The sequence below is a fragment of the Ciona robusta genome, chromosome 10 (assembly GCF_009617815.1).
Source record: "Ciona robusta chromosome 10, ASM961781v2".
NCBI lineage: Eukaryota > Metazoa > Chordata > Ascidiacea > Phlebobranchia > Cionidae > Ciona > Ciona robusta.
The window spans coordinates 1,332,331-1,352,145 of NC_143244.1; the positions used below are offsets into that span (position 1 = coordinate 1,332,331).

General features: G+C 34.3%; 4 protein-coding genes and 1 long non-coding RNA gene across 8 annotated transcripts; 1 reads left to right on the top strand and 4 right to left on the bottom strand.

The window, feature by feature from the left end:
- Window positions 1-51: 51 nt before the first annotated feature.
- LOC149729362 (trehalase-like) lies at window positions 52-9,565 on the bottom strand. 4 transcript variants are annotated; one of them, XM_089887429.1, is made up of 15 exons: window positions 9,379-9,565; window positions 9,148-9,190; window positions 8,777-8,877; window positions 8,573-8,717; window positions 8,064-8,252; window positions 7,272-7,462; window positions 6,720-6,899; window positions 6,081-6,155; window positions 5,885-6,010; window positions 5,699-5,828; window positions 5,358-5,457; window positions 4,904-4,999; window positions 4,205-4,333; window positions 3,682-3,805; window positions 52-373 (listed from the first exon to the last, which is right to left on the bottom strand). In XM_089887429.1, exons 2-15 carry the CDS (start codon window positions 9,177-9,179, stop codon window positions 234-236), a joined length of 1,758 nt encoding a protein of 585 aa, XP_089743555.1. In that variant the 5' UTR covers window positions 9,180-9,190; window positions 9,379-9,565; the 3' UTR covers window positions 52-233. The 4 variants fall into 4 exon arrangements, with proteins under 4 accessions (XP_089743555.1, XP_089743556.1, XP_089743554.1 ...); XM_089887430.1 differs by lacking the exon at window positions 9,148-9,190 and having other exon boundaries at window positions 9,379-9,544; XM_089887428.1 differs by lacking the exon at window positions 9,379-9,565 and having other exon boundaries at window positions 9,148-9,233.
- A 7-nt stretch (window positions 9,566-9,572) lies between these two features.
- LOC149729363 (uncharacterized) lies at window positions 9,573-10,621 on the bottom strand. Its single transcript, XM_089887436.1, has 2 exons — window positions 10,327-10,621; window positions 9,573-10,013 (listed from the first exon to the last, which is right to left on the bottom strand). The coding sequence occupies exons 1-2, from the start codon at window positions 10,424-10,426 to the stop codon at window positions 9,760-9,762; spliced, it is 354 nt and encodes a 117-aa protein (XP_089743562.1). The 5' UTR covers window positions 10,427-10,621; the 3' UTR covers window positions 9,573-9,759.
- Window positions 10,622-11,350: 729 nt separating this feature from the next.
- On the bottom strand, window positions 11,351-18,289 carry LOC149729364 (solute carrier family 22 member 2-like). The gene is made up of 10 exons (XM_089887434.1): window positions 18,157-18,289; window positions 17,626-17,729; window positions 16,912-17,062; window positions 16,476-16,647; window positions 16,122-16,248; window positions 15,573-15,688; window positions 15,115-15,329; window positions 12,745-12,927; window positions 12,315-12,453; window positions 11,351-11,904 (listed from the first exon to the last, which is right to left on the bottom strand). Exons 3-10 carry the CDS (start codon window positions 17,003-17,005, stop codon window positions 11,832-11,834), a joined length of 1,119 nt encoding a protein of 372 aa, XP_089743560.1. The 5' UTR covers window positions 17,006-17,062; window positions 17,626-17,729; window positions 18,157-18,289; the 3' UTR covers window positions 11,351-11,831.
- On the top strand, window positions 13,315-14,429 carry LOC149729365 (uncharacterized). Its single transcript, XR_016385935.1, has 3 exons — window positions 13,315-13,682; window positions 13,754-14,064; window positions 14,137-14,429. It is a non-coding gene; the product is annotated as an uncharacterized LOC149729365 (long non-coding RNA).
- Window positions 17,731-19,321, bottom strand: LOC149729366 (uncharacterized). The gene is made up of 2 exons (XM_089887435.1): window positions 18,595-19,321; window positions 17,731-18,336 (listed from the first exon to the last, which is right to left on the bottom strand). The coding sequence occupies exons 1-2, from the start codon at window positions 18,798-18,800 to the stop codon at window positions 18,153-18,155; spliced, it is 390 nt and encodes a 129-aa protein (XP_089743561.1). The 5' UTR covers window positions 18,801-19,321; the 3' UTR covers window positions 17,731-18,152.
- Between the last annotated feature and the right edge of the window lie 494 nt (window positions 19,322-19,815).

The window sequence follows — 19,815 nt, forward strand, 5'->3', positions numbered from 1 at the left end:
GAAAGGTATATCTCCCCCCACACTACTATATATAATTATTTTAGCTGTATATATTTTGCTTGAGTTGTATATTTTAATAATGCTTTGTATTCCGTTAAATAACCATGTTGGTATAAAACAATATTAGATTACATAAGTGCAGAATCTTAAAACAGGTGCAAATTAAACGAAAATTGCAGTGCTGTAATTGGTAGAAATTGTAATATCTAAATTAATCGTTCATTTTTTCAAATTTACAAAATACAGAACAATAAACTTATGAATGAAAAGTATAGTAAAGCTGCCTGTGACGTTATTGGTCTAATGACGTTGCAAGAACTTGTCGTCATTTCCGATGACGTAATTTCGACGCTAGGTGTCGTAGAAGAATCGACTGAAAAACAAATAGTGTTGTGACGTAACAAAGTAAATCTGGCTATTAGAACTAAGCCGTATAAGTCTATATTATTACCGTAAAAAAAACAATATTAAGTTAAAAAAACTGTTAACAAAAACGTTAAAGCCAAGAGTGAACAAAAAACGATAAAATATATTGCGATTAAGGGTTTTGCTGTAAAAGAAAATAACAAGTTGGTTTTACAATATAAACGCTGGAATAGAACTAAATTAAATTTAACCAAATTAAAGCAAAGTTCACTATATATAGCATTGTAAGTACAAGCAACACAACTATAAAAATCAGCTACGAAAAAGATTCTCGACTAAACGTAATAGAGTCCTTTAGGTGTGTAAATATAAGTTAGTTACATACATACATATATTTCTCAGCAGTAACGCTTCACAATATCTATAACACTTGTAACCCATGCAGACACATTGTATCTCGATTCCTTAAAAGTTTCATTTGTAATAAGCGACGATTCGTTCATTATCAAACATTTTTCCTTATGCATTTTTTTCATTAACTTCTCGTTATAGGTCACAATATAGAGTTGAACTTCTAGGTCACGCTGCATTGATCGTATCGCCAAATTTGAAGAACCGATAGCTGTGAGTTGTGGAAACAGTGCATTCGGTGGGTAATACCAGATTCCTTTCGCGTGGTAGGTCCAGTCTTTTCGGCAATATTCCCAGAGCTTCACTTTACACGAGCGACCAGTTTTGACCAACAGCTCGAAGAAGTTTTTCACAAGAAAACAATATATTTGCGGCATGTAACCAGAAAAACCCCCGGGCCCGAGAAACCCGTTAGCCTCCGGGAAAGCGGTAATAATCTCAAAAGTTGCAGCGCCTCCAGCGATCATAGCGGTCACGTCATCAGTGACGTTGAAGTAACCGGAAGTGATACAAGCACGGGAATTTGCCGGAAATGATGCAAGCATCATGTTCGTCACTTCCTCATCTTGCCGGATGTTGACACAACCGAGTTGAATTGTGGGAAAAATTAAAGTGTCTTCTACGTCACGATCGTCATGGTGATGAAGTTCAACAAAATCTTCTTCGTTTGTTTTGTCGGTTTGTTTGATGTTCAAACCAAATTGTCGAATGTAGGCCCAGAAATTCGCTGGGGCAATGAAGATAGACCGTGGTGTAGAATTTGCTCGTTTCGATACATTATATGGTCCTGTAAACTGAAGCAAGCTGTTACGGAGCTCTGTATCATAAAGTCCAGGTTGCACGTCCGGGTTATAAGAGCATGAAGGCGAAAATATGAGACTGCCGTCTGTTTGTAAATGGTAGGAAAATAACGATATTGTTTTGATCAAGCCTTGAAAGTAATCAGCCAGGTTCTTTGACCCCTTGATTTTGTAGTAACGATCTTGTCGGTTTCTAAAATATTGGCCGCTTAGGTTGGCTCCAGATACGATGACGTCATTGTCGAATACAAAAACCTTTATATGAAAAAGGCCAAGGATTTCGTTCGATCTTGCCGGAAGAAGACGCTTCCAAAGCCCGCGAAACATCGGGGATCGAAATAAAGATATGCAGACTTTGTTTGAGAAGCCCGCCAAGGGTTTTAGCATCGTAAGCGAGTTGGTTTCTCCACGTTGACCTTTAACATAATCCAGCAACACGTCGAGTTCTAAAAATTCAGAATCCGCTAGACGTCGCTCCAGAGCTCCCTGTAGTGAATCAACGAAAAGTGTTTCTAATTCTCCTGTGCCGAGATACAGTGCTGCCAGAGCGATTCTAGTTTTGGCAGAATTTGCACCCTGCACCAAAGCATCATAGAAATCACAGGGTGTTTCGATAACGTCAATATTATTCCCGTTTACATGGAAACAAGGGGACATACCCCGCATAAAGTCGAAGTCCATTTAAATAAAACAACAACGTTTCTATTCTATTAGGAATATCTGCAGATAATTGTGAGACAACGTCTTCGATAAAACATCCAAAATGCAAACTATAATTTTGCACAAGAACAAAATGGTTTAGAGCAAACATTAGAGCCCTCTATGCTAAAAACAATACACTAAAACTAAAAAACGACTCGTTCAGAAAACCTTCTATCACTGCAGGCCGTAATAGAAACAGCAAAACAAAATGTGAATGTATGATTTTATCAATACGCGAACGTACGATTCGATAAACATGATGTATATTCGACACTAAACGTCAAAACAGCAGACAACGCTTGTGTTGTCATAATGTGTAACAGAAAACGAAGAAACGTCGTATAGCGTAACAATAACGACGTGTAATGTATGTGTAATACTTGTGTTGGGGTTGCCTTCGGTCGTTTGTTAGAGAGAAGAAAAAGTGAAAACAAACAAAATAAACTGAATATTGGGCGAATTGTATTTTGTGCGTCAACATGTAAATTTAACATCCCTTCAACCTCAATGTCGCCCTATTGTATAATTATATGGTAGAGTGGGGGAAGATGGGACACCTTTTCATTCTATTTTCTCGTCCTATTTGGTAGTAAACCAATAACATTTAAAGAATTAAAATTTAATAATCCTTACAACTCCCACAGACCGTTGTTAATTGTTTAAAACACGATCCGAATAATTGGATATTATGTGCTAAAGGTGTCCCGTCTTCCCCCACACTACTATATCTAATTTAATTAATATTACGTGGCGGGGCAACGACAGTCGTGTTACATTTTCTTGTAACATATTTTATTTAAAATGGCAATGAAAATAGAATAAGCAGAATCTAAACGTAATAATGGTATTGTGAAAAGTTGTGTTAGTTTTTGTGTTAGCAAGTTACACAAGGTATTCCAATCTAAGCCACACAGGATATTACGAACTAACTAATATACTAAGTGGGTTAGGTTCTGCGATAAATAAATATCAAATTCCACCCCATGTAACCCCATACATCCTTCCACAAAATGTTAATTAATAATTAACTGGAACTTGACGCTTCAATAGCAAAGCTTGTGGTTTCCATTTGTTTTAATCATTAAAATTTGTTTACCAGTATACAGGGGAGAAAATGACCATTTTTCTGGAAATAAATCACCAAAAAATATTTGCCATTAAGACCATATTTCTTGATTTAAATGTAAACTATAATTGTTTTAATATGGTATATTTATTAATACAGAAATAAACTGCTGCTGTTGTTGTCATGCATAATGTAATGTTTAAAACTGCCCTACTGGAAAAAATGTAAATTTCATTATTGCTATATCAACATTGTGTCTGCCATCCAAGGTGACATCATCAGTATGTATTCCTTTAATCCATAATTACTGCAAGATAATTAGAACATTAGACTTACATTTTAAAGTGTCTCCATAGCGATCTAACAGCGACATAACAACACCGTTAGTCCAACCAAACCCAACTTGTACATCGTATTCACCCCCACTCCCTGCTACACCATCTGCTTGTGTGACGTCATACTGTGTATTGTGATGTTATGATTAATATAATGAGAATGATGTGAATTTTATGCATAATATTTTTAGGCATGAATGAGATTCACCTTTGAACTAAATTAAAAATATAACACACAAATATACAAAAAAGCCAAAAACTCATGTAAAACAGTTTTAAATCATTGGAAAAATCCAAATACATAGATGCCAACTTGTTTACGCGTCACACTTGAACAATTGTGCAAAATATGTTCGTGATACATGGTATGCAGAGCAGAAAGTTCATGGAGTAAATAAACCACCAGTTTGGAATTTATATATTTCGATTTCTATGGTGCCGATCAGTATCTTATTATCAGTGAGTTTTTTGTAGGAGCTACTGTCATAAACAACTATTCACATAAATACATAGAACATTCTGACCTTTTCAAACATAAACCCCGATTTAAGGTAAGCTTTATAATTCCCATTCACCCATTTGCTTGCTTGTTGTAAAGCTGCATTTTGAAGTAGACTTGAATTACTCGTAGCGAGGCCTTCTATTATGAGAAGCTGCAATACAAACATGGCTATTCAAGCGTTAACTCAAGGACTATTTTGAGATTAGGTTCAAACACAAAGTAATGGGTGGTTGATCCTATAATAACAAGGCTGACGTTTTTGCATTAAAATTAAGTTTAACGATAAACCATCTTTGTTAAAACTTGACCAATTGTATGTGACCACAGTTGGATATACCAATATCATTATGTCTTTATTAATAATTTACCTCAATATATTGAATACTTTATAATATATATATGCTGACTTACTGTATACAGGATTATAGTGCTATATTTTTAGTATATTACAGCAAGTTAATTTTTGTTTCACTTTGTTTTAACTATAATATAAATAGTAACTTATATTTGTCTCTTGAATTTCAGTGGCAAATAATTAAATGTCAAAAAGTATTTAAAATAAAAGCAGAAGATATAGCGACGTCCATTAAAACACAGTTACAGTTAAAAACGTATTTACATTTAATGGGATAAGAAGCAAGGTCGCTACATCTATAACATGTGAATTCTAACAAAGCACTTCGTTATCATTACCATAACATTACAATACAATAATACTTACAACTAAGGGAGGCCACGCGTTGGGGAAGTCCCATTGCTCGCCACTAGGTCTTAGAGAAGTGGGGATTCCCCCAGGATATTCCAGAACACCATTCGTCTGAATATAAATGATGATAATAGCGATATTTAGAAGAAATTATGCACCTGTAAGTCATTACAAAGTGAATATAGCTAATTAGCCACCACCAGTTCACAAGGCAGTGATTTATTATCTTTTTATAACAGAATTTTGTATTTATCTGTTTGAAAACGATAGTAAAGGTCAAGGAAATTAACAGATAAGGGTTAAAATATGCTATAAAAGAGGAAAAGAGCATAAGTTCAAATGCATGGCTGTTAAACCCAAAACCCCGTTAATAGTCTGTAGTTCATTACATACAGAAAATGGTTGACTAAAATTGCTCATAAAAATCAATTAAGATTTGTGGGTAAGATTTAAAAGGCAAAGCTTTCACCTTTAAATACTGAAACATCCGTTCTTCTCTCTCTGTTGCATTGACAGTTGAAGGGAAACATTTTGTCCACAATGGATTCATGTTTGATGCAAAATAAACCCTGTGGGGAATATTAGACGTTAGATGGGGTTCTCATAATGTCTTGTTATTGATTCGCTTCTCTTTTTTTAATAATGCGATTTTTTTACTTTTTTGCTTTGAGTTAAAATGAGTTCGTTTTTAAAATCACTTTCAAACAGATAAATAAAAAGCTATGTTAAGTTTTGTTCCAGCGTAATATAAAAAACACTTAGAAGTAGCATTTATACATAAAAGCAGTTGTAAATAAATTTTATATTGACTTGTTTTGTGAATTTTCTGTTGCAACATAATCATAATAACTGTTGTCATCTTGGTTCCACATGATTGATTCTATAGATTGTGCTCTTTTCTCGTATATTTCGTAAAATGTGGTCGCTTGTGTATTGTTTCCTAAACAATGGTTACTATTGTATAAACACAGCCATTGTTAATTACAAAGCACTTACCAATTATTCTGTAGAATTCTGCTAATGTTCGTTCATTAAACGCCATTATGCTGTTTAAATCAACAGGAATAATTGTCCTTGTTAACAACTGAGGCACAACTTTAATTTCACTCGAATATTTTGTACCTGTGGATTAGTTTAAATATGATGTTATAAATATGGTTGTGACTTCACAATGTAAAAGTAAAGCGCTCACCAGCCCACCTAGTGGAGAAATCCCAACCACTTTCGCATGCAGAAGTAACGTGACTTAAAAGCGAATTTGCGTCTTCTGTAATAAAAATATGTTGTTTAAAATAACCTGATATAAGCTGGTCCGGTAATCGTTTTATGGATTAAGAGGTCACTAAAATATATTAATATCTAAACTTTTTATCAAAGTGTATATTAAAATAATGAAACTTTTATTATATTTAATGCAATTAAAAGGGGAAATTAAAATGTCGACAAACAGTAAGGGTTTGTAATAAGCAACGTAGGGTTTTATGTAAAGTAAGTTCAAACACTGTATCACAGGAAGTAGTTCAACCAAGGCAACAAACAACGTTGAATTACGTTGGCTGCTACCATTTAAAATAAAACAAAATGGCGACTATGTTGTATTGCATAGATTCCCATCCTATTTATGTTTCTCTTGAACTTATGTGAATTAAAAAGTAATTAATAGAGAATTATGGATAAATTAAAAACATAAAATTTTGAACGAATAAAAAGTCTGCTATGAAACATAACAAATGTATTATAACGACTATTTGCACCCCACCCTTGTGCCGCGTGGATAAATAGTTTTTATTTATTCAATAATATTAGAAAACAATGCAATATGTGTTATAACCTGGGCTAAGATCCTTTATGACATCACTATCTTCTCTGTATGACTCTGGTCTTGGTGTGTTTACATCAGAGGCGTAATAATTTAACATGTGACCGTTAATTTCTATGTTACGATGGTTCATCCAAAAGTCGTATTCTTTTTCTAGTGTCGGCAACGCTAAGTTTAGAAATTCTTTGTCTCCTGAAACATAAGTGTTTGTTGTGCTGCTGTTGAAATTGCATTTAGGTAATTTAGAAGCTTCTGTAATTTGTAAATGAGACAGAGTGAATAACACAGGTGTTTGAATGATAAATTTACTCTGTAGCGTTGAGTTTTAATGTATGTTCATGGACCAGCAATGCCTTATATTGTTTTACCAGTTTTTTAAAATGAACTATTGAAACGCGCCCTGTCAAGCGTCAAGCAACTTATGTGGATAAAGTTACAACAACAAGGTGCCTGTACGACTTCGACCCGTATCCATGTTTAAAAACCAGCAGCAAAAGTGCATAGCTAGGTTAAAATGTTAATAATACGCTTGTATTGTAAAAAAAATGCTGAAAAAAGGTTTACCAGTAGCTTCCACATATTCTTTCACCATCGCAATTAAATAAGGAGGTTGGCTCCTTCGTGTGTAATAAATACGCCCACCGTTCGGGATAAAATCAAACTCCTCAATTATTTGTAAAAAGTTTTCAATCATTCCTTTTACAGTGGTGTACATTTCACTTAGAAGTAAACCTCGTATAACAAAATAAGAATCCCTGTGGAAAAGTTAACAATCAGCGGGTTTTGTAGGATAAGTAACTTATAGGGTGGAACAATAAGTAACATGATACTTAAAGGGATTAGTTCGCCGTGTACTTGGTTGCTTCTGTCGTAGCAAATGGAGGTACATTGATATAAAAAGTTAAAAAGATATAACAAATTTAGTGTATAATCTGTTTGTTATTTTATAAAAATATAAAATATATCAGTGTTTATAAAACTGATTGCTTTAAAACAAATAAACCAATAATAAAATACACAACTAAACTATTAAATTTATTAAAATTCAAAAAGCTTTAAAAAAAACAACATTTGTTTATAACTGTAAAAATAATGTTTAATCAGTCGTGTCTTGTGTATGATATTATCAGCTTTGCAATATAGTATATATATATATTTATTTTATAGAAAAAAACTCCACAAATTTTTAAAAAACTTCTGCTATAAAAATCAAACCAATCAATAATAAAATACAAAAATAAAAATCAATTAGTTGTGTTTAATAATAATATTTTTAGCATATATATATATATATATTTAATTTGTGCTGCTCAAAATTTTAAATAACTACAAACTGCTATAAAAAAACGAACCTACCAATAATAAAATTCACGAAATCTTCCTCCTGGAACAATCACGGGATTTTTCACGGGAATCACGCTGTATCGTGAACTATTCACAAAAACATCACCGATCATTTTCCGACCAAGTTGTTTCCATAATACATTTAAATCTGAAGCCCATGTTCGTAATTGAGGGTCAGAAATATGGGACAGAAATTGTGGACTGAATAAAAAAATAAGGTTTGTGTTATTAATATTTTGCCAAACAAATTTCTGACAGCGCAAATAAAAAATTAAAATAAATTAAAGAAAATAAATATAAATATATAATATTTTTTTATTAGGGTAAAATCAATTAAACAAAGTATATAATATTTAATAAACTTTTCATTAATTATTTTAAACAAAACAATTTTTATTCATTTTTTTAAAAAAATTATGTTTCTGCAATTTGTGCAACTTAATTTTAAAAAATTCGAAAAAACTATATAATTTTTTTAAACTTCAGTACTGTAACAAAAATTTTCACATTTAACTTTCTACCTCTGGGTCCAATCCAGAGGAAGCCAATCTTCAAACTCTGAGCCAGGTTGGTCAAAATACTTGGCGACAAATTGTTTAACGGCCTCGACAGGGATTTGTCCGCTATGTATTTGATTCAGGTCAGCGAATGCAGCTATTACAGCGTCTGAATTGAATAGGAAACCAGGTCAAAATTGGTTGAATTGCCAAAACAGATTGACTGACCTGGATCTTGCTTTAGTTTCATGTCAACAAATGATTTAGAATTGTTGAAAACGAATGCATTTTGCGCGGCATTCAACAGGGGCCCCTTGCAGTATATTTCACTGCAATTTAATAATTTTTTTGTTAATATTTTGCAGCATTTAAAGTAAAACAAAACTTTAAAGCAATAACTGCAATTAAAAATTATAAACGTAGAACTGCTTACTTGGAAAAATGGCCTTCATTTTAAAGAACCAGCCTATTTATTAACTAAGCAGAGCATAACTATAATTTTTGTCTATTCTATTAGGAAAAAAAGTAATGGTAAAACAACAATTGATATACCTTGTCAAGGTATTTTCTTTATCTTGTAATTTAAAAAAACTCTTTACCTGTCACAAGGAAACACATCTTCCCCTGTCATTAAATTTGTTACTGAAAGTAAAAAAACCATAAGATTCATGCTTTACAGACACAGTGGCAAACTTAGAAACTGTTTTGCAGCTGAATATAAATGATGTGTTTGGAATGTTTGACAGGCTTATATTATGCATTGTTTGCATTAGTTGTTATGTGTGTACACACATAAGACAAATAAAGTATTATTTAAAAGTTTAACTAACCTTTTTTCCTTTTTTATTTGGTGGGGCCCTGCAGTGTGACATTCATATGTCTAAATTTTTGGCTAGAGTTGGCCCTTTTCCATTTTCTTTCAGATTTTTAAACTGATTATTTTTTAAAACTTTTTTACCACAGAAAGAAATATTTTTTAACAAATTTGACCCCCTCAAAAAATAATAAAAAAACTGTATATAGGCTACAAAAGGAAAAGGAAAAGTTATTCGGTATATTATTTGTAAACAAAATATAGAAATATGATTGTAGGCAACACTAATAAATTAAGAGGTATTACAAAACAAATGAACAAAAACATTTTGAATTAAGGATATTTATAAATTATATGTCTATGATTGAACAGTGAAAAATAAGATGTTAAAATATATTTAGTTTTTTTGTTTGTTTTCTTCAAACATTTTTCGTTGTAGTTCAATTGTTTCTTTGTACTCAGCATAATTCCAATTTCGACAACTTATAAACGATTCTACTTCTATTTTTAACGAGTCATCTTCCATTTTGTACGAGCGTCCAATGATTCGGCACAAAATATTATTTGCAATGTCATCAACTTGACAGGTTGTAAGGTCTAATGTCAAGTTTAAACGACAATTCCCGTCGGTGGTTGTAAGAACGGCAGTGCCTGTAAAATTAGTGATTAATCCCCTTACAAATGCTGCAAAATAATTATTAGCAAAATTTAACTTAAAAAAAACGAACACAAACTGTAATTAAAAAAAATTGAACGGACTTTGCAACAAACTAAATTTTTAAATGCCAAAAACCACCGTAAGGTAAAACTTTACCCGACCATAATAAATAACACAAAACCATTCAACCATAAATCTACAAAGTCGCTGCTGCGGCAATTGTAAAACAGGCTATACAACAAAAAAACAGTGACTTTTGTTCACAATCGTCACCTATAACCAATATTATAACACTAATACTTAAACCTTCAATAGGATTGTAATTGTCCAAATATCCAATGACCATAACATGCCGTCCTTGTGGCCCAGGATTTGCAATTAACTCTGAAATAAACAGAATATCCATTTCCAGTTATATTCGTTTCTGTTTTAGCATACCCAATATTAACCAAAATCCAATCAGTTATCTGTATTGCAACAACATGTACTTGCTAAAATTTCAATAATATTTGCAAAGCGTCCGTTATGCGCTAACCGGATATCTAATCGACACGTAATTTTTTTACAACATATATATCTTTTACTAGGCGTATACGGCCGTACAGTATATATAAATATATAAAACTAATTTATACTCCGCGATTTGCAAATTAATTGTTATAATATAAACAACTAAGGTTTTATCAATTGGTATTCCCCTAAGGGGCTACCACATATGCTTAGAATTTGGCAGTAGTTTTAAAACAGTAATAATAAGAATTTAGGGGACCCTAGCCACTTAAAGCTAAACTTCCAACTAAGTTCGGTTTATTTGAATTTTAATATACAGATACATACCTTTTTATGTATATTGCTAACACGGGATGTTTCGTTTAAACTTTAAACCGTTTTATATCAATTTTAGATGGTATGTCCGACGCCATGTAAAAGTGGTTTGCGGCTAGCGCGCTCGTCTGTAACCCAAAGGTTATAGGTTCAAGGCTCGCTGCTACAAGTGTGAGCGTATGTGTCCTTGGGCAAGACACTTAGCGCAATTGCTCTAACCCAGTAGTCACTGCTGGGCTGTCCAGAGTATCAGTCAAAAATTTAAAAAAAAATCTTAAAAAATATTCACCTACAAAATAACATACGAGGTGTTTAAACAACCGTGTTATAACGCAAGACGCAATGCTAAATGATTGGGAAAAAATCATAAAAGATACACCACAAGTACTGTATAGTCAAAATGATATTGGTATATAGGCTAAACAAGAACAATAAATAATACCTTTTGCACAGTTTATAACAGAGAAGATGAGGGCTATGAAACAAGCATAAATAATGTGCAATACAGATGCAACACGAGTTGTTTTAATTCCCACCGACAAGCATAAAAATCAAACAAACATATCGGCACAAAAGGCGAATTCGTTAACACTAAATATATGCGCTGGTACAAAAATTGGAGATTTTAAAAGTTGAACTTTAATATTGCACAAATTTCACTAGTTTACAGCGCCCAATATACAATGCATCTCCGGATATATTTGATTTTTTTGTCTATAATTTTACAGTGTACGGTGTTGGATTCGTAAAGGATGTTGTATATATAGTAGAGTGGTGGAAGATGGGACACCTTTAACACATAATATCCAAATATCGTGATCGTGTTTTAAACAATTAACAACGGTCTTTCGGAGTCATGAGCATACGGTTTAATAACTCTTTAAATGTTCTTTGTTTACTACCAAATGTAACGAGAAAATAGAATGAAAAGGTGTCCCATCTTCCCCCAACCTACTATACATATAATTCTTGCAATTTCATTAGGGTTAGGAATTTGCAACGGTATTGTTGTTTACGCAGTTTCTGTTGTCTCTTCGCTCGGTACATTGAAACCTGTGCCTGTAATAAGTTGGAATATACAGTTAAATGCGTCTGGAAAATATATTTAAAAATGTTGTTGAAAAATGAAATAAATTATGCTACTTGTTAAAAATTGGTATAAGAAGTTTTTTTTTTAATTTACAAAAAAGTAGAGTCTATCATTTTAATTTCCATTGTAAAATAAATCTTGTTTTATAAGTTGGGGTAAGATGGTACATATTTTAAATTTCTTTATCGTCCCATTCGAAGTAAACAAACAAAATAAAATTTACAGATTTTTTTAACGTTTCCTCGAAGCTCAGAAAAAGGGTTGTTAATTGTTGAAAACACCAGAAAATGTGAAATATTATTTTCTAACGGTATTCTTCTTGCCCAGCAGTATGTTGTGAGTTAAAGCGTCCTAATTCGTGTTTATTGTGTCATAATACCGGTCCTGTGATCTCGCCTCTTCCAACGTTTCTGGAAGATGAAGTCCTTTAGTTTCGGGGAGGAAAAACATCGCAACAACAGCGAACAACGAAACAGTGGCCATTATGACGTAAGGTAACGATTGATGAACCGTACTGCCTGAAAAGATTTATAAATTACCGTTGTTAGTAACCATGTTTCAGTACCACAGCGCCACCAAGCAGAACTAAACCTAGTTTAAATCGCCCGCTAGTGGCGATGAATGTTAGAATACCCGGAAACAAAGGTTTTCGCTTCGTTACAAAAAATGCGTGTTCGGTGCTCGTCACTGCTATCACTATTGGCGTGTGTGTCCTTGTGATAAACCTTATGACGTTCATTAATCCAACCCAGTCGTCCATGGCTGTCTATTTGCCAATCATTAAAAAATACCACCCAAATATTTCTTACCAAGGAATAAAATGTAGGGCACCAGTATCGACCCAAACCTGGCCATGAACGAACAAGCGCCGTAAGCTTGCGTTCTCATCATGGTAGGGAACAGATCACCAGTAAATATAAACAGCACAGTGTAACCTACGGTTGTGAAAAGCTTGCCCAGCATTGCGCATGCCACACTTGCCCACACGTTCACTGCAAATACAGAGTGATTTGAATTCGATATCTCAAAAAATGTTTTCATTTCACTCTATATAGTTGGTTATAAGGTTATATGGTCCATTTATTGTTTTCCTTTATCGTCCCATAAGGCAGTAAACAAAAGTAATAGTCGCAGGGTTAAGAGTATTCTTACGACTATAGAAAAGGTTGGTAATTGTCAAAAATACGATTATAAGTATTGAATATTATATGCGTACCAATATTCATTTCCCCATGGTAGTATATAATAGCACAATGCTGCCATAAGATGTGCTTTATGCAGCATTCGCGCACAGTGAATATACACAGGCGTTATGCCCACTCTGGAGTATACTGTGAATGCTGTCTTTGCTACACTCTAAAAAAACTTGACGCAAAATGCTCAATCAAGTGCTTGATTGAGCGCGGTTTTTCAATCAAGTCGCTTCGACCGAATCAAATTCGCGTCAAACGTCTAGATTCGAGAGAATCGCTCTCGGACTTACATCAAAATTTGATTCAGAGGAGCGACGCGAGAGAGTCACTCACTTCTTCTCGCTCTTATTACGTCACGCGGGAGCGCGCCAAATTTTAAACGGTCTTGAACAAAGTCTTTAGACTGTGGAAGTGTTACTTAATTCTAAGAGGAATCAGGTGTAATATCGCTTAAGTAAAATGAGAAAAATAACAATGCAGACGCAACATTGGTCAGTAAGTCTTAAATAAAAGTCAGTGTAAAACACGAAAAGAAAACTCGTCAGAAGCTAAAGGTGAGCAATTTTAATACCATTTACAACGGTATGGTCTTACACACTTACTATATCTTTTGTTTAATTAACAGCACTCTAATGTGAAGCAACACCATTATAAATTCAACTATCGACGATAAGATTTCAAAATGGGTCATATATTACAACTCTACTGAAGAAAGATGACAAGCGCACGTTGCTTACCATAAAAGTTAAGTATGCATTTGTGTTTTTATATACAAAGTGGACATAGCATTATGTAATAGCATCCAAATACAAAACCATATTTTATGTTTTTAGACTTAGGCGTCACGACAACTGATTTTCCGAACTACCATCGTTTATACGAATGAATTACCGTCAACAGGGAATGTGAAAATTAGAACGTCGTTAATTCAAATTGGTGAGTATCAAGTAAACTTTTGTCGGAAAGGGTGTGTGGACTTATTCATTTAACTTGCTGCTTTCATTACAGACTGAATGTGATGTCAAGTGGAAACGTTTATGAGGGAGAAGTCCGTTCAACGTTTAATAAAGGAGAGAATTTCTTATCTGCGAGCTTTACTACTTCATGCCTCAGCAATACCCCTGGGAATACGACGTTTTGACAGTCGTTTATAAACCACATTTTCTATCTTTTGTTGTGTTTTATGTTCCTTCCTATTTGTTGTCTTTCATTGCGTATAATTTTCCACGTCAACACTTTATCTGCAGTGTTTATAATAACTTGTGTATGCTGTGCCAATTAAATAAAAAATACAAAACAAACATTTTTCACCCCAGAAATATATATGTAGAATTTTTCATACAAATCAAGTTTAAATCAAAATTTGATTGAGATCGGCCCATTTTAATGCTAAAAAATCGCTGAAACCGAGCGAAATTTTGACGTAGAAACCGAGCGAAATTTTGACGTAAATTTGATTTAAAAAATTGCGTCAAGCACTTGCTATAATCGAAACGGACTTCAATTTCCCTGAACTATTGATAAAGAGGGGTTACAATAATGCGGTGTGGCCAGACCAGCCGAGAAAATTTGCAAAGGCCTTCCGTCGGATGGCGAAAAAATCGGAGGTCTGGTCCACCGCAAAGGGCTATGAAGTCGCAGATAAAATTATAAACCAAGCTAAGAACATTCAATGGCAAGGGAAGAAATTGACAAACTTTGACCTAAAGATATTGTTAACCCAAGCAGCTCTCGAAGCCCGCAATGAAGAGGTGTCCGGCATACAGGTGGAACCGCATTTTTTGTTGCATGGGTGCGCGGGGAAAGGGAAGACCCTATTAAGGAAATTCCTTTTCCCAACCGCCTATATGTAAAACAAATATCCTAAATATGTCGCATGCCCTCTGCCAAGGGCATCAGATACACACGCTACATTATGGCTACTGTCGAGTTATGACATACGTGTTGAGGTATTTAATACCCACAACGATCAACAAAGTATCTCACCTTGTTGCATTAACGGCACAGCAACCATACATATCACGGTTACAATGGCTGAGAAGATGAAGGAACATCTACACCCGTATTTTCTCACTACTAAGTAACAAATAATATGAGATGGAAACTCAACAACTGCTGTTAAGAAGCTGTTGATATAACGATTCCCCCCAAGGTGGTTTGCATTGAACGTGAGACCATAGAATGCCATATCTGCAGCAAACCTGTAACAAAATCACTAAGTATATCTCATTAAGGCAAGACATAACGTACACTACTGGCTGTGGCAAAACCAATGCGCCCTTTAAATTGTAACATATTTATCGTTTGGCGGGCAACAGTCGTTATATAGCATTGGTATATTCTGTATTATTATACACCTCGTGCCGAGTTAATAGTTACGGCATATGTAACTTTATAGAAGATTATATTTTGTAAAAGTGTATAAGCCTATTGTAGCCACAAACCAAGCGTAACTCAGAATGATGATTCTTCGTCGAATAAAATCAACTTTAACTAAATCAAGGTAGTTGTAGGATTTTGTTTGATTGCTTGTGTCTTTTGTGGTCAGTTGATTGGTTTCCTGTAATTGGTTTTTAAAATTTAAATTAAATCACGTCTGATGACACCAAATTCGTTTTTGGTGATGCATGAAAACATTTATATGTGTGTCAGATGTATAAAGGTACCCAAACTTACACGAGAATTAAACACCTTCGTTGTTAATTGTTAAAAAAAGAATTGGGAAATATGACTTATAGTAGGGTGGGGAAAATGGGACACCTTTAGCAAATGATATCCAAATACCTTGGTCGTATTTTGAACAATTAACAACCGTCCATGGCAGTTGTAGAAACGGTTTTATAATTTTATAAATGTTCTTTGTTTACTACAAAGTGGGACGAGAATGTTAAATAAAAAAAGGTATCCCATCTGCCCCACCCTACTATATTATATACTAACGGTATCTGTTTTACCCCGACCGACTGTTATAATATATGAGTTACTTTGCTTACTTCGGGTGTGTCTTGGTTTTCCACGCAAGGTTTCTCGCCATTAATTCTTCCTATCTTTGTTAAAACTTTTTCTATTTCGCCGGGGTTATTAGTTTGGTGAAGCCATTTCAAGGTTTCATATACAAAACTGTAAACAACATATCGATCAGTGTTATGACGCTATACGTGCTATTGATTTTATAAGATTTTATAATGACGTCATCAAAAAAATATGATTTCTTCACAAACTTATAAACATGGTTTTAATCTAGCTGCTATGGTTTGCTTGTAAAACTCAATTATGTAGGACCTAGTCAAAAGTTAAAAAAAAATCAAAAAGAGTTAAACGGTTAATCACAAACAAAAGCACCTTACATGAAAACGGGGAAAGATACGACGAATAGCGAAACAGATGATGCTAATGATATCCACCTCCAGTCCGACAACAGTAGAGCAACAAGGGGTACCAATGTACCAGACAACGACTCGCTAACCATGGCTAATATTCCAACAGCTCTTCGGTGTCGGTTGGGTACGATTTCGTTAACTGAATGAATGCGTTTTTAAAGATAAAATATATAGTCTTGTGGGGCAAGATGAGCCCCTAAAATAGAAATATCGTCAGGATACGGTTTATAATTCCCGTAAGGGAGTCGTGATACAGTTTTATACTTCTTTGAACGTTCTTTGTTTATTACTAGCAAATGGATCGAGAAAAGAGAATAAACAGGTGTGTCATCTTTCCCACTTTACTATATTCTTCTACAAAGAGAATAAACAGGTATATTTATTAAAACAATATTCTACTTACTTATAACCATCCCGGTCACTCCACGAACAATCATCCCAACGCCCATGACAAACATGCTGACGTACACTGTAGCTATGGTCGAAGATAAGGACATTACCAGAAGGCTGGTTCAAGTAATATGGACGTTAAAAACACAGGACGTCTCCCCAATCTGTAAACATATAATGACAGAATTAAGATATTTAACATTTTGATTAGTTTGTTTGGAAGTTAACGTCAGATTGATATCCTGTAAATCCCGAGGCTATTATTCAAACAAAGGATTGTATAGTTAAAAATATATTAAACCTTAAATGTGTGTAAAATACCTACACATACTCCTTTTAATCGGTGTAGTTTGTATTGGTAATACCAGTAGTTTACTAATACCAGTATTGTTATGTAACAGGGTGCTTAATTTCCGCATACAAAACATTGAATACCGGTATAAGACACGCTTATGGCTATATGGCAATGTTGGTGGAGACCGGTCTTCCGGTGTTTCTCTTTGTTCACCGCCTGTACATGATCAGGCCATGTCGTTAAAACGGATTATTCCAACTGTCTGATAATTGCAGGCTTTGGAACCGTGTCATATTTTATCAATATATTGATTATAGAAAAAGCAGAAATGATCTGGCACGCGTAAGCAACGCGTTTGTATGATCTTTTTTTGATCTCATACCTGATTTTAAAGCAAGTTTAAAGTATGTAAACACATCTATCATAACATACCGATCTGACAACGTCCCACCGGCAAGCGAGCCAACCATGAACCCCAACATTTGAGCTGAAGTAATTAATGGTGATAGCCATGCGTTTCCACACACCAACGAAAACTGCAAAGCGGTCGGTGGTTTATTATTTGCATTCTATTCCCGTATACAAATATGTGGTACTGCGGAATAAGATGCAATACCATTAAGACCTAAAGTCCACAATCCACATTTTCCGATCGATTTTAAACAATTACCAACGTTCATTTAGAATCACGAGGATATATACAGTTATATATTTCTGTAATTATTTTTTGTTTTACCGCCAAAAGGAGTCAGCACGAGATGTTTTTAAAGAAAATAAAAACATGTCTCATTACACCCCATCGTACTTCACAACAGAGCAGGAAAATGAAAGTAAGAAATATACAACGCTTTAAAATTGTCATAATAATTTGCTATACACTTGTATAGTAAGTCTACTGATCTGTAGTGTGTTGGTAAAATACATAAACGTACACTATATATCAGAACAAAGTAAAGTAGTTACAGTATAGCGAGCTTGTGGGATTTTACCTCTGTGCTGATCGATTCAACTTCAGGTGACTTCAAGAATCGCCAACTTTCACACGCAATCATGTTTCCGCCTAAAGTATCACTTGAAATGTTACTTGAATTGTTGTGGAAATAACACTGTTTCTGGTCCGCTTCAACTGTTTTCATTTCGCCACTGTTAAGTATTATGTGTCATTTTTCATAATTACTAGGTTAAACTGTTATCCGTTCATTATACTTTAACAACGCTACACATAGGCCTACACTTAGAATAACATTAATTACATTTAGCAGTATATTTTGTATACAGTTAAATAAGAGATACATATATGATTATGTATGAATCTCTAATCATATTTGATTCGTAATATTGTCATCATACAGGTTTTTATCGTGTGTTATGTCGGTTAAATATTTAATTATATTAGTCAACCTTGTATTTGCGGAGTCAATTTCTGTATTCCAGCTTTTGTTTCTAAGATTAGTTGCATTCAGCAAGCATTGATATCCAGGTGTGTACGTCAAGTACACGTTGGTGTACAAAGGCAGAGCTCCGAACATTGCAGTCAAGCAAAGTAATGAAACAGCGAGCTTATAATACGCGCCACACACAGCTACTTCTTGCTTTGTTGCTACCATCTTTTGACGGTACCTCGTATCCTATAAACGCACAAGCAGGACTTGAAAGTACTCAGTTTGCTTCACTCTCGAATCTCATTTATTCCATCTTACACACTTCCTTCTGTCCGTCCTGATATATTACTACGAATCACAACGCGCTTATATGCGCTGCAATCACACGACGCAAAGACATGTGAAGAAACAGCGTGACAACTACAGCGTCTAAACAATAATAGCATAGTATACACTTCAGTATACTATGATAATAGGCTAACTGCAGGAGTGTTTAGATCCAGACCTCGCAGTTACGTTCCACCGTTTTTGCACTGTTTCATTCGGTGTTATTCTTCGTACACAACATTTTCTGTTGCTATCAATCGTTTTACAACCCAAACAAAATCTATTTACCCTAAATGTTCTTTTCTATACGGCTGTGAATATCAAACTAACCTGTAGTGCTTTGCTCACTATACAGGAATATCTATACTGACCAATAACATCACACCGTTTTAAAGCAAATACTTCAACCGTGACTGCTCCACTAAATGTAATACTTATGCGTCAACCGTGACTGCTTCACTTCAATGCTCATATATTGACATAGTCGTATGCTCTGCCATAAACAATGTTGTTGCCAACGATACCGCGCCTACAGCACTTCTTATGCCTACACGTAGTAACTGCAGCGAAATGTTATGTCAACCACGGCTACCATAGAAATATCTTTAATGCAGCGTTTTTTAAACTGGCTTAACTTTACCCTTGAGGGCAAATTCCTTGTATTTAGAGGGTAAATAAGCTACCAATCAAAATCCAGACAGTTGGTATAGAACAGAAAAAAATGTGCATATTGTAGCCTAGTACTTCACCAGACACTGAACAACTCGTTTCTAAAAAGCTAGCGCATCGTATTGAATATAACTGATGTAATAAGTTGTATTCTTTTAATAAATAAGCGCAATATTACATATTGAGAGTAAATCTGATAAGCATCTTTGTTAAAAGGGTAAAGCATACAAAAAGTTTAAGAACC